General features: G+C 56.2%; 3 protein-coding genes across 3 annotated transcripts in view; 2 read left to right on the forward strand and 1 right to left on the reverse strand.

The window, feature by feature from the left end:
- Positions 1-2,409, forward strand: part of LMAN1L (lectin, mannose binding 1 like) — a 9,124-nt gene extending 6,715 nt beyond the window's left edge. Inside the window, 4 exon segments of the mRNA XM_007472090.1 lie at positions 28-151; positions 811-942; positions 2,001-2,216; positions 2,353-2,409. Of these exon segments, the coding sequence (XP_007472152.1) occupies positions 28-151; positions 811-942; positions 2,001-2,216; positions 2,353-2,409 (529 nt within the window).
- Positions 2,410-3,127: 718 nt separating this feature from the next.
- CPLX3 (complexin 3) lies at positions 3,128-6,566 on the forward strand. Its single transcript, XM_007446687.1, has 3 exons — positions 3,128-3,355; positions 4,537-4,624; positions 6,342-6,566. Exons 1-3 carry the CDS (start codon positions 3,192-3,194, stop codon positions 6,564-6,566), a joined length of 477 nt encoding a protein of 158 aa, XP_007446749.1. The 5' UTR covers positions 3,128-3,191.
- A 4,095-nt stretch (positions 6,567-10,661) lies between these two features.
- Positions 10,662-13,326, reverse strand: part of ULK3 (unc-51 like kinase 3) — a 6,660-nt gene continuing 3,995 nt past the window's right edge. The window contains exons 10-16 of the mRNA XM_007446688.1: positions 13,068-13,170; positions 12,867-12,931; positions 12,702-12,780; positions 12,584-12,624; positions 12,170-12,217; positions 11,927-11,993; positions 10,662-11,806 (exon numbers count right to left, since the gene is read on the reverse strand). Of these exons, the coding sequence (XP_007446750.1) occupies positions 11,790-11,806; positions 11,927-11,993; positions 12,170-12,217; positions 12,584-12,624; positions 12,702-12,780; positions 12,867-12,931; positions 13,068-13,170 (420 nt within the window). The 3' untranslated portion in view covers positions 10,662-11,789. The remainder of the gene's footprint in view (positions 11,807-11,926; positions 11,994-12,169; positions 12,218-12,583; positions 12,625-12,701; positions 12,781-12,866; positions 12,932-13,067; positions 13,171-13,326) is intronic.

Below are 13,326 nucleotides of genomic sequence, written 5' to 3' on the forward strand. Positions count from 1 at the left end.
TTTCCCTTGGTTTCCACCCTGCACCAGGGATGCAGCTGCTCACATGGTCTCAAGAGCCCAGGTCTTCTATCTGCCTGTGGGCACCAAGCATCATTTCTTAGAGCTGGCCCAGATCCTGCGCCTTCTGCAGAAGGACCTGCGGGGTCCACTGGTGAGGGGCAAGGAAGGGGGGGCCGTGGGGCTCAGCCCCCTTCTTCCAGCACTTCTGCAGCCCCAGGTGCCTCCTGCCTTTGCCCTCCCCTCCTGGGACTCCTGTCAGGCACACCTGTGTCTGTGTCTGTGTGTGCATGCACACAGGCATGCAGGCACACAGATCTCATCTTCTCTCTGCCTTCTCTGCTCTCTGGAGAGTCCCACAAACTCTCAGCACCAACAGGGCGCTGGAGACCGCTTGGCCCAGCTCCCACAATGACCAGAAGATAAACGGGAACGGGCTGTGCCCAAGATCATTCAAAGCTTCGTGGTGAAGTCCACTCTTCCTTGGGCCCCGCCCCATCTTGCTCTTTTCCTTGGCCTCTCCATCACTCTGCCTTTTGCTCTCTACTTCTCTCTCTCGTTTATCACTAGAGACTTCGGCCCCCTGGAGATCCCAGGCCCCAGGCCCTCCCAGCTGTTCCCACAGATGGAGCCATGGGATCTGGGGTGGGGAGGCACCTTTGTACTCTGCCCTCTCTCCAAGTTCCCTGGATGAGAGTCAGGATACCCCAACACTGGAAGAGGGAAACAAAGCCAACAGTGGCCCAGATTCTAGGTCCCCTCCCTCCTTCTGGGTAAGAAGCTGATCCAGGATCTTAGAACATCTCCTTTCAGAAAGCGGCAGCCAAGGACTCCTGCCCACCTGGTCGGCCCGCAGGGGTTTCCTCACGCCTGCAGCCTGGAATCTTCCTGTTCTTCCTCCTCATCCAGACTGCAGGCTTCTTCTGCTACGTACACTTCAGGTGGGCCTTCCCATGGCAGGACTTCCCATACCTACCTAGCATCTCTTGGGTCTGGGCCATAGCCATTCAATTTGAGAGAGGGGATACTGAGGCCCAGCGGGGGACCTGCATGGTCCCCCAGCTGGCAAGGAGCAGCGCCCAAGTTAGGACCCATTTTTTTCAATAGAGACTACTGACTGACTGCTCATCTGCTGGTCCCATCTAGGTCCTACCCTCACAGAACTCACTCTCTAATGTGAGAAACTGACAAGTAACTGACAGTCACATCCGTTGTGGTCAATGCCATGACGGCAGGAAGCTCAGGGGCTATAAGAGTGCAGGAAAAAGTACTTGAGCCAGCTTGGGGAGATCAGGGAATCACCTGGAAGGGACATTTGATATGGGTCCTCAAGGCCACTAGGAGATTTCCAGCCTGACAAGATAAGTAAAGGCATTGATACAGAGGAAAAAGCATGAGAAAAGGCATGGAAGCATGAAAAAATATATATTTTGGAGAAAAAGTGGTGAGTTCAATACTGTAGAGCAAAGGGTGGGACCAGTTTGTGAAACTGGGCAAAGAGAATTTAAAAGGTTGGGGGGAGGTCACCGTTTCTGCTTAATGAGTGTTCGTAAATGAATGAAACACTTAGAGATGTAAGGTGTGCTAAGGAGCTTAGAAACGGGACAGTCCCTGTTGGTATTTCAAGACAAGAAGAATCAGTGTGCGCTGGGATGGTCCTGGAGGAGGAGTGAAGTGTGCTGTTTTAAAAGCACAGTGGGAGAGGGGATGGCCGGCAGATGTGGAGAACAGCAAAGGTATGAGGTGGAAATGATGACAGGCTTATGTGTTATATATGAGTGCAATGGTGGCCATAAGGCTGGAACCACCTGGACAGACCTTGAGTGCCAGGAGGAAAGTGTGGTACTGATGGAGCAGGCCAAGGGAGCTATAGAAGGCCCCAGAGCAGGGAGTGCTATGGTGCAGTGAGTGTAGGGAGGTGGGTGTAGTAAATATAAGGAGACTGGTCTCAAGAGCCCAGAAGGGAGAAGCCCAAGTAAACTTCTCTCCCTGGCAGCAAGCAGGAGCTGGACAAGAACATTCAGGACTATTTGTCCACAGGCAGCCTTCCTTTGAGTCCTGCACCACAAGTCCCTAGGACCCTGGGAGAGGCAGCCCCTCTCCCCCAGCATACATGGGTGACCTACCTCAACGCCCTGAAGAAATGTCCACTTCTCATCACTAGGAAGTCACTCTATGTCTGGGAGGTGGAGAGCTTGGCCAGTGTCCTCTGCCTCTGGGTACCCAGCTCTTACCCACACCTTAGCTTTTGGGGAGCTCCAACCTTATTAAAGGTGATTTCCCTCTCCTCATGCTTTGATATGCTCATTTACCTTCCAGCTTCACCTTAATCTCTCTGAAGGCAACCTCTTCTAGACGGTAGCTGAGAGTGGGCTCCAAGCAGGCAAGGAGGCCAAGGGCTGGCTTGACTGACAAAAGACCAGATACCCCACAGGACTTGAACCCTGGGCTATGGTGGGAGATGGGGTCACAGCTGTGTATAATTCTGTCCCCAGATTCAGCCAGAACAAGGAGTGGTGCCTCCTGGTCCAGCCCAGGCAGCATCACCATGAACAACTCTCTCTCGATGCTCCCTGTAGCTCCAGGGGTCAGCAGGGCAGGCGTGTGACCCAGAGCTCTGAGAGGCAACCCATGGAGCCATAATTGGTATTCCCTGCTCTCTGATCTCCCTCCCTTTCCCAGTGTCAAGCTCTCTGGGCAGCTGCTGGGGCAGTGGGTTGGAAAGAAGGTTGGGGAGGGACCAGGGCTACTCGCATTCCCAGCTGAAATCCTGGCTACCCGGGGAAGGAGGAAGTGGGCGGGAGAATAGGGAGCTGTGTACTGGGCGCATAACAGCACAGCTCGTTCCCCTGGGGAGCGACCCCCTCTCCGAACCCCTCGCGGCCGGCCCCAATCCGTTGGCAGCAGTGCCCAGAGGAGCTTGGCATTGAAGGAGGCACGTGGGGGAGGCGGGTGTGAGGAGCGAGCACGTGGTCCCGCCTCCTCAGCCCCGTGCATGCCCCCCGCCCCCTGTGAGGAGGGGTTTGGGGAGGTGGAGGCGGGCCCGGACAGGGACGGGCGGTGGGCGGTGCAGAGCGTGGGGCTCCTGCCGCAGGCAGGAGCTGTCCGTAAGCCCTAGTGCTGAAGTAGGCGCGGACGTGCTTGGGTGCCCGCCGCGTGGTACCCGGCGCCCGGTGCCCGGGCCAGGGAAGACCATGGCGTTCATGGTGAAGACCATGGTGGGCGGCCAGCTGAAGAACCTTACTGGGAGCCTGGGGGGCGGCGAGGACAAGGGGGACGGGGACAAGTCGGCCGCCGAAGCGCAGGGCATGAGCCGAGAGGAGTATGAGGAGTACCAGAAGCAACTGGTGGAAGAGAAGTGAGTGGGATCCCTTCCTGGCTCCAGCAGTCCTCCCCACCCCCCAAGGGCCGCGCGGCCCACCCTTAGGGCAGTCTCAGACCCCGAGCCCCTCCCCTACTTTTCTAGACGAGGTGAGAGGCTGGGATGCGCCCTCTAGGCTGCCCCCAGAGCCATCCCATCTCAAACCCAGAACCCCGCTCCACATTCGGGCCCAGAAGGAGTGGGGGACGGGGAAATAGGGGCCTGGGACAAGGTGAGGGCACGTGCATTACTTGTTTCTGACGAAAGAAGTAATCCCTTAATCCGATCTGGTCCCAGCCTTCTGTGTCTTCCAGCTGGAGCTCCTCTGAGCCTGAGGCTCTGAGAAAAGCGGTGCAGCTGAGGCGGAATCAGTCATGGAGACAGATCCTGAGATGGGGGCACTCATAGATAATTGAGGCTACTTGTGTGAGGACGACGCTGGGACAGAGAGGGAGCTGGGGTGGCGTTAGGGGCTGCAATCCACAGCTAAGCTGTTTGGGTCAGATCCTGGCTTCGTTTCTTTTTATCTGGGTGACCCTAGGCAAGTTACTTAACCTTTCTGTGCCTCGGTTTCTTATTCTGTAAAATGGCAATGGTAATAAAACATGCCTTATGTATTTATGAGGGTTAAATTACTTAATGCACATAAACTGCTTAGCGGAGCGCCTGCAACATGGCAAATCATTAAATGTTAGCTATTATTTCACTTAATCGTGATAACAGTTTTGTGAGTTGCAAAGTCTTATCCCCATTTTACGAAAGAGGAAGGTAAGTGACTTACTCAAAGACATAAAGTGGTAGTGGATTCAGGACTCGAACCCATGTCTGTCCTGAATATTTCGCCCCACACGACACAACCTGTCAGGAAAGGAAAAGACTGAGTCGGAGACCGCGAGGGACATATGTTAGGGTCCGCAGAGACAGCCAGACAGACACCCCCGCCCCGATAGCTCCCGTCCAGCGACGGGTAGGGAGGCGATAAAGGGCTCTGTGATAGCTGGGAGAGGCAGTAAAGATTAATCCCGGCTGGTCAGAGCACCGAGCACCCAAAATACAGGCCCTCGGGCAGGAGGGATGCAAACTGCGGCCAGGACCCAGAGACCCTTCCCGCCCCTTCCTCGCAGACCCCGCCCATTTTCTCAGCCCGGGCAATGATTCCGCCCCCGGTGCCCCCACAGGATGGAGCGGGACGCGCAGTTCACTCAGAGGAAGGCAGAGCGGGCCACGCTGCGGAGCCACTTCCGAGACAAATACCGGCTGCCCAAGGTAAGCTTAAGAGCCCGGGCTGTAAGGCACCACCGGGACCCCTGAGCTCTGGGCTCCGGACTCCTTTGCCCCGCTCCCGGCGCCGCAGCTCTCAGGGAGTGTTTGATTAAATCATGGGTTCTCTCACTCGTTCATTCATTCACCGTTAACTGGAGCCCGCCAAGGGCCAGGGCTTGGCGCTGAGGGGTAGTCCAGTCCTCGGGGGACTGATAGGTTTGTGTTTCTGGAGCCAGTCCAGGCCCCTTCTCTCCTCCAACCCCCACTCACCCAACCCAGAGTCAGGCCTAGGCAGATGGAGAGTTGGAAGGCAGTAGATTTTACCTGTGGTAAAATCTCTTGGGGCTTCTGAACACCCAGGGAGGGAGGTGGGTGGAAAAAAGGCAGCACCTTCTGTGGGTCAGGCACTTGACCTTCACACCCTTACCTAACCCCTCAGTGACTCTGCCAGGTAGCTACTACCCACACCTACAAATAAGGAAACTGAGGCTCAGAGAGATTAAGGGACTTGGTTAAGGCCATACAGCCAGCGAGTGATGGAACCAGGATCAGAGATCAAGCCTCTGCATGCTGAGCCTGCACGTGCTCCTGGACCCCTTGCTGCCTTCCAGAGTATGAAGTCTGTCTGCAGAGAGCAAAGGAACCCCTTTGGTTGGCCAAGCAGCCAGGAGGATGTCTCCCCTAGGTACTGCAGCATCAGATGACCGTGTAAGTGTTCTACTCCTGTTGCCTAAGGAGGGAACTGAGGCACAAGCCACTCCCAGTGCCCAGAATTGTGCTAGACTCTGAAGAGAAACAGAAGCACAGGCTACGGTACACCTGACCTTGATCTACCACTTGAATTGGAAGATCGGATATGTGAACGTCACATTCACTCACTTAACAAATGTTCACTGAGCCCGTGGCTGCCTCTGACTCCCCACAGCACACTAGTCTTTTGAAAATCTCTCAAAGGGAGAGTTAAATTCAGCTAGGAATGGAGTCATTCCTCCAATGCTCGCACTAAGCATATAAGAGACACAACTCTGCCATCGGGGAACACTGAGTCCAGTAGGAGAGAGCAGACCTGGCTGTTACTGAGTAGGACATAAAGTGGAAAGCCCCAGGGCCCCCAAAGGGACAGGGAAGTGCAATGACAATCAGTAGGCAGGTGCTGTGCAAGGAGAGCACAGATGTTGGAATCAGGGACATAGGTTTAAATCTAGCTCCCTCACTTCCTAGTGGTGTGACCTTGGGCAAGTTACTTAAGTTATCTGAGCCTCAATTTCCTTTTTTGTAAAATGGAGAAAACAATACCTACCTCACAGGGTTGTTGTGAGAATTAAAAGCACTCAGCTCAGTGCCAGCCACAGGATAGGTGTTCGGTGAACGGAACCCATCACTGTGATTGGTGACGTCTTCGGTGTAGTTCATGATGGTCAACACACGACTTAGCTGACTCAGTCTGACTCTGAAGGATTTTCATGCTGTCATTGCTCACTATGCCAGTGTCTTACCTTCAGCATCTCAGAGTGAAGTAAGGTGGTGTAAAAGTGCAAGGTCTCCATATCCAAGCGTCAAAAGCTTGATCCTGGGATGGGGGAGGGGGACTGAGCTCACTGGAACGTGGAGCTCCAGAATCTTGGGGCCTGGAACCCAGTCCAGGCCTCCTCCCTGCCACTCAACTCGGGGTTCTCACAGACCTCCAACCCCACCCCACCCCTTTTCCTCTTCCCTTCAGAACGAGACAGATGAGAGCCAGATCCAGATGGCAGGTGGAGACGTGGAGCTGCCCCGGGAGCTGGCCAAGATGATTGAGGAGGACACAGAGGAGGAGGAGGAAAGGGCCTCGGTCCTTGGGCAGCTGCCCAGTCTCCCTGGCTTGGACCTTGGCTCACTTAAGGACAAGGCCCAGACCACACTGGGGGACCTCAAGCAATCCGCGGAGAAGTGCCACATCATGTGACTACCTCCTCTGGGTTTGCCCACTGGGGTGACCAGAGGGCTGGCCCCACATAAGTGCTAACAGCACGCCTCAAATTCCAGAGACCCATATCCCATCTTGGCCTTGTTTCCGTGCCCCAGGACCCTTCTCATCCATGGCTCCAATCTGCCTTCTGCTTTCTCCCTCTCCAGTGGGACCAAAGTCCCCATTCCTCACCCAACCCCTCAGGACCCACCCTCCCTACTCAGCCTGGGAAGGCCTCCCAAGATTGTAAGAATAGGCCCGACCCTCTCTGGTCATGGCCCCAAGTTCCTGAACATAGAAGCACACATAGAAGGACACACAGAGGGACACAGAGACCCTGGCATGTGCAGAGGGATATGCCGCAGATGCATCCTGGCACACGCAAACACAAACACAGGCCAGCTCCCCTGGGTGCCTAGCTCCTCTAGACACCGACATTCAGATGCGCTTAGAGAGGGGCTTGAAGCAGACACCCTCAGCAGTCAGGAGGCCTGAGTTCAAGTCTCCACATTTATTCTCCTTAAAACCCAGTGCCCTTTCTGGGCCTTATTTCATCATCTATAAAATGGGAATGGACTGGGTGATTTCTAAGACTTTCTAGCTTGGCCTCCCTGGCCCCTAAGAGTCAACCCCACACCCATCGTTGGGTAGGGCAGCAGCTGCAGCCATAGTCTCAAGCGGCTGCCACTGTGGGCTCTGGCCCTTGGAAGCTGAGTGATGCTGTGTGAGGGGCCTAGTGCCAAGGATGAAGCTGGCACTGAACAGCAGCCCAGGTGGCTCGGGCCTTCTCTGGGCCCAGGGCCCAGCCAATTTCTGTTCTGTTCCTGTAGAACTCTCTCTGGATTCCATAGCTGGATTTCCTCTCAGCTCAGTGAGAAATAAAAATTCCAGATGACCTGCCTATTCTCCCACTTCTTACTGACCTCCAGGAGTCTTGGGTTTCACAGGCCCCTAACCCTGCCCTTGGAGGGGTGTCCTCTACCTCCCACCCACAGCTTCACAGGAGTGCCAGCTCCTATGAGATATTCAAGCTCTGCCCTCTCAGGGCCCTGGGCTGGGGCGGGGTCCCCGCACTGACTGAGCACCAGGTTCAGCCTGTGGCCAGATGAAATAACTGTGGGCTTTGAGGAGGCTGGGGCAGCCATCTGGATGGGCGGCACCTCAGGAAGGCTGGGTCACTACCTGAGACTGTAGGAGGGGGCTGAGGCTCAACCACAGCTGTCTCTGGCACCTGTGTCTATATCCCCCTCCACACCTTGGAAATGGAAGGTGTAACAAAAAGAAGGCAGGGCAACTGTGTTCCAGCCCAGGCACTGCTGTGTGACTTTGAGCAGGTCCCTTTCCTTCTCTGAACCTGTTTTCCCCCCTGTGAAATTAAGAGCCCCACCCCACCCAATAATAATACCTGTTTCAAAAGGTGACCATTTGTAAAGCCCTTGGCACATGATGGACCATATCAGTAAATGGTAACCCATTCTTTAAAAAAAAGTGAAGAGTCCAAATCTCATCCTCTCATCCTGCTCACTGGTGTGTGTGTGTGTGTGTGGGGTATCCAGGAGACCAACCAGGAGGGTCCACAAGCAGGTCATCCCAGGGGACTGAGAGGAACAAGGTGCTACAGGCTGACCCTGGTGCCCCCACTTGACACCAGCCTGTGGAGAAGCCAGCCAAGATTTACAGGTGGAAGAGCTGAGGGTTTGGTTTCAAGGGCGAAGCTTCTGTTAGGCCTCCTTTGTAAAATAAGAACAAGGAACATAAAACCTGTGCAGTAGGTAATGTGGGGAGGGACAGGTGGAGAAGAGAGGGCGAGGAGTTAGGAGGGTGGAGGCAGGGAAGGACGCAGGCCCAGGAGCTGGGCACTGCTGCTCAGGCTGTCACGCTGGGCCTTCTCTCTTGAGCATCCCAGGGGAAGGGGTCTGAGCTGCTCCTAGGCTGCCTCCCGGGGTAGTCACTGGACAAAAACCCCTCCTGATCTTCCTGGAGCTGGAGGAGACCAAGTCCCGGCCCCAGGCTGTGTGTGGGGGGCGGGCATGGGCCTCCTTGGCAGCGTCAGCAGCAAGGCTCACGTCAGCACTCCACCCTCGGGGCCTTCTGCCTAATGGGATTGGACAGACCCCTTTCCCCTCAGTGGTTTGCAGGCTCACGTCAGCACTCCACCCTCGGGGCCTTCTGCCTAATGGGATTGGACAGACCCCTTTCCCCTCAGTGGTTTGCAGGACCAAGAGCGAAAGAGGCAGGAAACACAGTGAGCTGGCTGGGGCCTGGGGTTAGGGAGCGGCAGGTTCCTTCCTCACAGCCTGAGAACCCTGAGCAGCTCTGACCTGTCTGCAAGTCCCTGGAATCGGGGTGGGGGTTGGGTAGTGGAGGCTCTGGGGCAGAAGGAGCTGCTTCTGGGGCTCAGGCAGAGATGGGCACCGAGGGCAGGCTGAGGGGTCCCCAGGCTCTGCTGGCCTCCCCCACCTCCCGCTTCCTTCCCCTGCTCTTCTCCCAGGGTTGGTCCCTTGGGGGTGGGCTGGGCTTGGGGGACTTAGTGGAGGTAGGACAGGGCAGAGTGAGCGCCCAGATGCTGGGGGTGGTGGGCAGCAGGGGGTGGAGGGGGCCTGCCCTGCCTTGGGCACTTTCTTCTTTTTTTTTTTTTTTTTTACAGACCTAGTTCTACCTGGTAGTCAAGAACCACAGATACATCACAAACATTACTTGGGCACTTTCAAGGTTTTAAAGGTGAGAGACAGAAACAACTCTCGCTCCTAGGAGAAAAAACATATTATTAAAAAGGCAGATTAGCATATTTCCCATAGGCCTCTGTCATTCAAAGAAAGCCCTAGGGAGCCCCACCTCCTCTGGCTGGGCTGCCTCCCTCCTTGGCAGGTGGCTTAGACACATCTAAATGTCTTGCCCGGGAAGGGCCCTTCCCCAGGGCCTCCTCCACCGGCCTCAGCCTCCCAGGCCTTTCCTGTACCCAGTGCCCCCCGTGGGGGCCCACTCCTCTCCACATCCACATGTATCATAATACCAGGCCCCTGTTCTCAGCCAGCCAATGCAGACATTACAAACAAACAACTGGGGTCTAAGGGGCCAACCTTTCATCCCATCATCCTTCTATTCAATTAGTCTTTCACAAACCCTGTCCTGCTCACTCCCACTCACCCACCCAGCTGGGTCCATTCATTCTCCTCCTTCCTTCCCCTCATTTTACTCACTGAGGCTTTTTCGTCCAGCCCGTTCCCCATCTGAAAATAACATTTATTGAATTCTGTGTGCCAGGCTCATGTACGGTGACTCATTTAATCCTTAACATTTCCACGGGTCATTTATCTTCATCCTCATTTTACTGAGAAACAGGCTAATCAATGGGTCCCAAGCTTCAGGGCCAAATGGCAAGGCCAGAATTTTAGCTATGCCTCCTGCCCTCTGGGCCACAGCTCTACACTGCCTCCCAACAATCAGGCTTCAGGGAAATTAGGTCCCTCCTAACGTTTCCTTCCCTGTACAGCAGCCCTTTAAGGTCTGCACGGAAGGCTGAGCAGCCTTGGTGGCTGTCCAGGGGGTGAGCCCCCCTTCCCCTAAGTCCCCAAAGATGCTCCTGAGTGCCATTCAGGCCAAGACCCCATCAGTGGCTGGGGTGAGGGCTGCTGGAAACCACCCCAACTTGGGGGGTCTGGGGAGCTGAGCATGAACACAGGATACCCTAGAGGATGCCCTTTCCCCGATCTAGCTCACTGCCCACTCACTGGCCCAGGGTAAGAGCGGGTAGCAACTGGGGTGAGGGAGTGTGCAGTGCAGAGCACAGAGGGTAACAGGACTGCACTCTTGCCACTGAGCCCTCCTCCACGTGCAGAGAGGAAGGGCCTTGCCTGGGCTCCCAGGCCTGTGCTGGTCTCCTGGGTGGTGGGAGGACTGGTGGCTGGTCCACCTGACTCTCCCAAGTCTCCCAGGGGCTAAGGGCAGGAGGCAGATTTGGCTCTCACTCCCCCACCCTGGGGCCTCCCCAGCCCTCCCTCATGTCACCCAGCTTTTCCTGCGGCTCCTCTAGTCCCAGCCTGTGAACAGGAGCTATACCTCCAGTTTTTCCCAGGTCAAGAAGAGAAGAACAAATTTAGAAAATAATTTAATAGAAAAACCATGAATTACATTCTTTACACCCAGCCTCCTATAGGGAAGGCAGACAACTCTTGCCCCAAGGAGGCATTTCAGGGCAGAAGGGTTAGAAATCACTAACACCCTCTCTGACTTTTTAGAAAAGAAACCCCTAAATAACTCTAGGTGTATATATTCTTACCAGATTAAAGTCACTTTGTTCTCCTGAAAGCCCATGTAGGGGGTTGAGGAGATAGTAGCAGTCCCATTGGAGAGATGGGAAGACCCAGGCCCAGAAAGGGGAAGGAGCTTGCCCGGGGTCACACGCTGGAGTAGCAGCAGTGTCAGACCTAGAATCAGGTCTCCTGGATCACTGGGTCCCCTGGAGCCTGAAAGGCCAGGCAGCCCCCATGCCTCCCCATCCCAGGCCAGGACCAGCTCTGAGGCCAGTAGGGGCAATCCCCACAGAGGGATGAAGGTGGGAGGGATGACTGAGGACCCCTCCCCTTGTACCTCCCAGGCCAGGGCAAGAACAAGGCATGGGATTTCTCAAATTTGCCTCACCTCTACAAAAGATATTATTTTCATGCATGAAGGATTATCTTAAAATATTGAGAGGGTGGGCACGGGTCAGCTCCCAGGAAGACTGAGTTCTGTGGGGCTGAGTGCATATGGTGGGATGGGTGCTCCCTGAGGGGTCTTGGAGTGCCCTGCTCCAGTGCAAGGAGGGAGGTGAGTTGCAATAAAGGCTCCCAGGAAGGAAAGGGGTGGGCACAGGGCACAGCTGCCTCCTGGCAAGGAGGGGAAAGAGAACAAGTGCCCTGCAGAGGGCTCCCTGCTTGTCTCAGAGCAAAAACAGAAATCAACAGGCTCAGGGCTCAGCAACCACCAAGTAACAGAAGCCACGTGAAAGAAACACTCTTCTCCCAGAGTCCTCCCCACCCCAGTGCTCCCAGTACACGCAGTGGGTAGGGGGTTAAGAGTCTTTCAGGTGGTGCTGGGGATGCTGGGATGTGGGGCGTCCCAGAGTTGCCCATCCAGGAAGCCTGCTCCACAGGGGGGCAGAGGGCCACAGAATTCTGAGGGTCAGCTGGGGTGAGCGTGTCCCCAGTTCCCAGTGGCCTGTCCAATCATCCTGCAGGGTCACTGCAGAGTACAAGCTGTGGAGGGGAAAGTGGGGAGCGTCAGTCTCAGGTCTCTGGCAAAAGAGGCAGAATCCAGGGCTGCCCCAGCTCTCACCCCTCCTTGTGGGGAGGGTCAGACCCCAGGGCAGGACTCACAGCTACGAACAGACTCCAACAGCCCCTCTTTGTCCAGGGTCTCAGCTTCCCAATGAGACTCCCTCATCTGCGGAACATAAAGGGCACAGACAGTGATGGAGAGGCCTTCAGACAGAGACGAGAGGAAGACATACACAGCGGGGAGTGGGGGACACACAGTGGGGAGCAGGGGACAGACAGCCACAGGCAGAGAGGAAGAGAACACATACAGCTTCGTCCCAGTGTGGGCCCCCATGTGCCCACCTTGACCTGTTCCTTCAGGTATTCAGCTCGAGCCATGAGATTCTGAACCTGCCAAGGGAAGACATGCCCATGGATGTGGGGCGAGGAGAGGCCTTCAAATTGAGCTCCTCCTCACTCCCGATGCTCTCCAGAACCCTCTGCCTCATTAGAACAACTTGCCGCTGAGTCGTTATCTGCTCCTTCCTCCAGGAAGCCTCCCGATTGCTGCTGAGTTCCCAGATCCTGCCTGTCCCCTTGCCCTGACCTGAGCACCCAAGCCCTGACAGAGTGCGAGGGGCCACCAACTTAGCAAGTCTGTGTGGTCTAACTCCCAGACTTGGAGCACCCTGAGGGAACCCAAGGAGGTCCCCACAAATGGGAGCGGGACAAACGGGGAAGAGGAAGCCCCCCAAGCCTCCCGACCCCGGTGGGCACCTCAGTGTGAAGCAGCTCCCGCCTCCGGCCTGGGGGCTCCGCTGCAGAGAGAGGGAGGGCACGAGGTGAGGGCAGGGCAGCCAGAGGCTTAGGGGAGCATATGGTGATGCGGCCTCACCTGCCAGCAGTAGCAGCAGCTCCCCCAGGCCGTGCTGGTACAGGGCCAGAGCGTCCTGCTCCCCACCAGCCTCGTCCTCCTGCAGCCACAGGGACACCAGGCCATTTAGGGGCATGGCTTGGATTCCTCCCTGCCCTGCCCAGACCGCTCCCACTGGCTACAAACCTTAGCCATGGCAGCTGAAGCCACTTCCAGGGCAGCTAGGAGGCGCGGCTTGTCCCGGGCCATCTCTGGGATGAGGCGCAAAGGCTCAGGGTGAGGGGAGCAGCCTGCTTTCTCATCTCAGGATGCCGACCCCAACCTGCCGCCCCCTCAGGCTGGAGGGAAGTTGCTGGGAACTGGTGGTCAGCCAGGACTGGGGCCTACCTCTGAGCAGGTCTCGGGCAGAGGTCCCCTGCCTCAACAGGGCCCGACTGGAGGAGGAGACGATGGCCTTGAGCTCCTCAGCCCGGGACACGTACTGTCCCACCTGCAGGAGGGCAAGGGGCTGAGGAAGGGCTCTCTCACCTTGCCTGCCTCGCCAGCACCCACCTCCAGGTTCTCCCTCAGGGACCGCCCCAGACTGTAACATCAGAGGTCATCTGAGGCTGGCCTGACCCCCTTCCCAGGGAAAGAGCTTCCTCTA

This window comes from Lipotes vexillifer, unplaced genomic scaffold, assembly GCF_000442215.2.
Source record: "Lipotes vexillifer unplaced genomic scaffold, Lipotes_vexillifer_v1.1 scaffold242, whole genome shotgun sequence".
Taxonomy (NCBI): domain Eukaryota; kingdom Metazoa; phylum Chordata; class Mammalia; order Artiodactyla; family Lipotidae; genus Lipotes; species Lipotes vexillifer.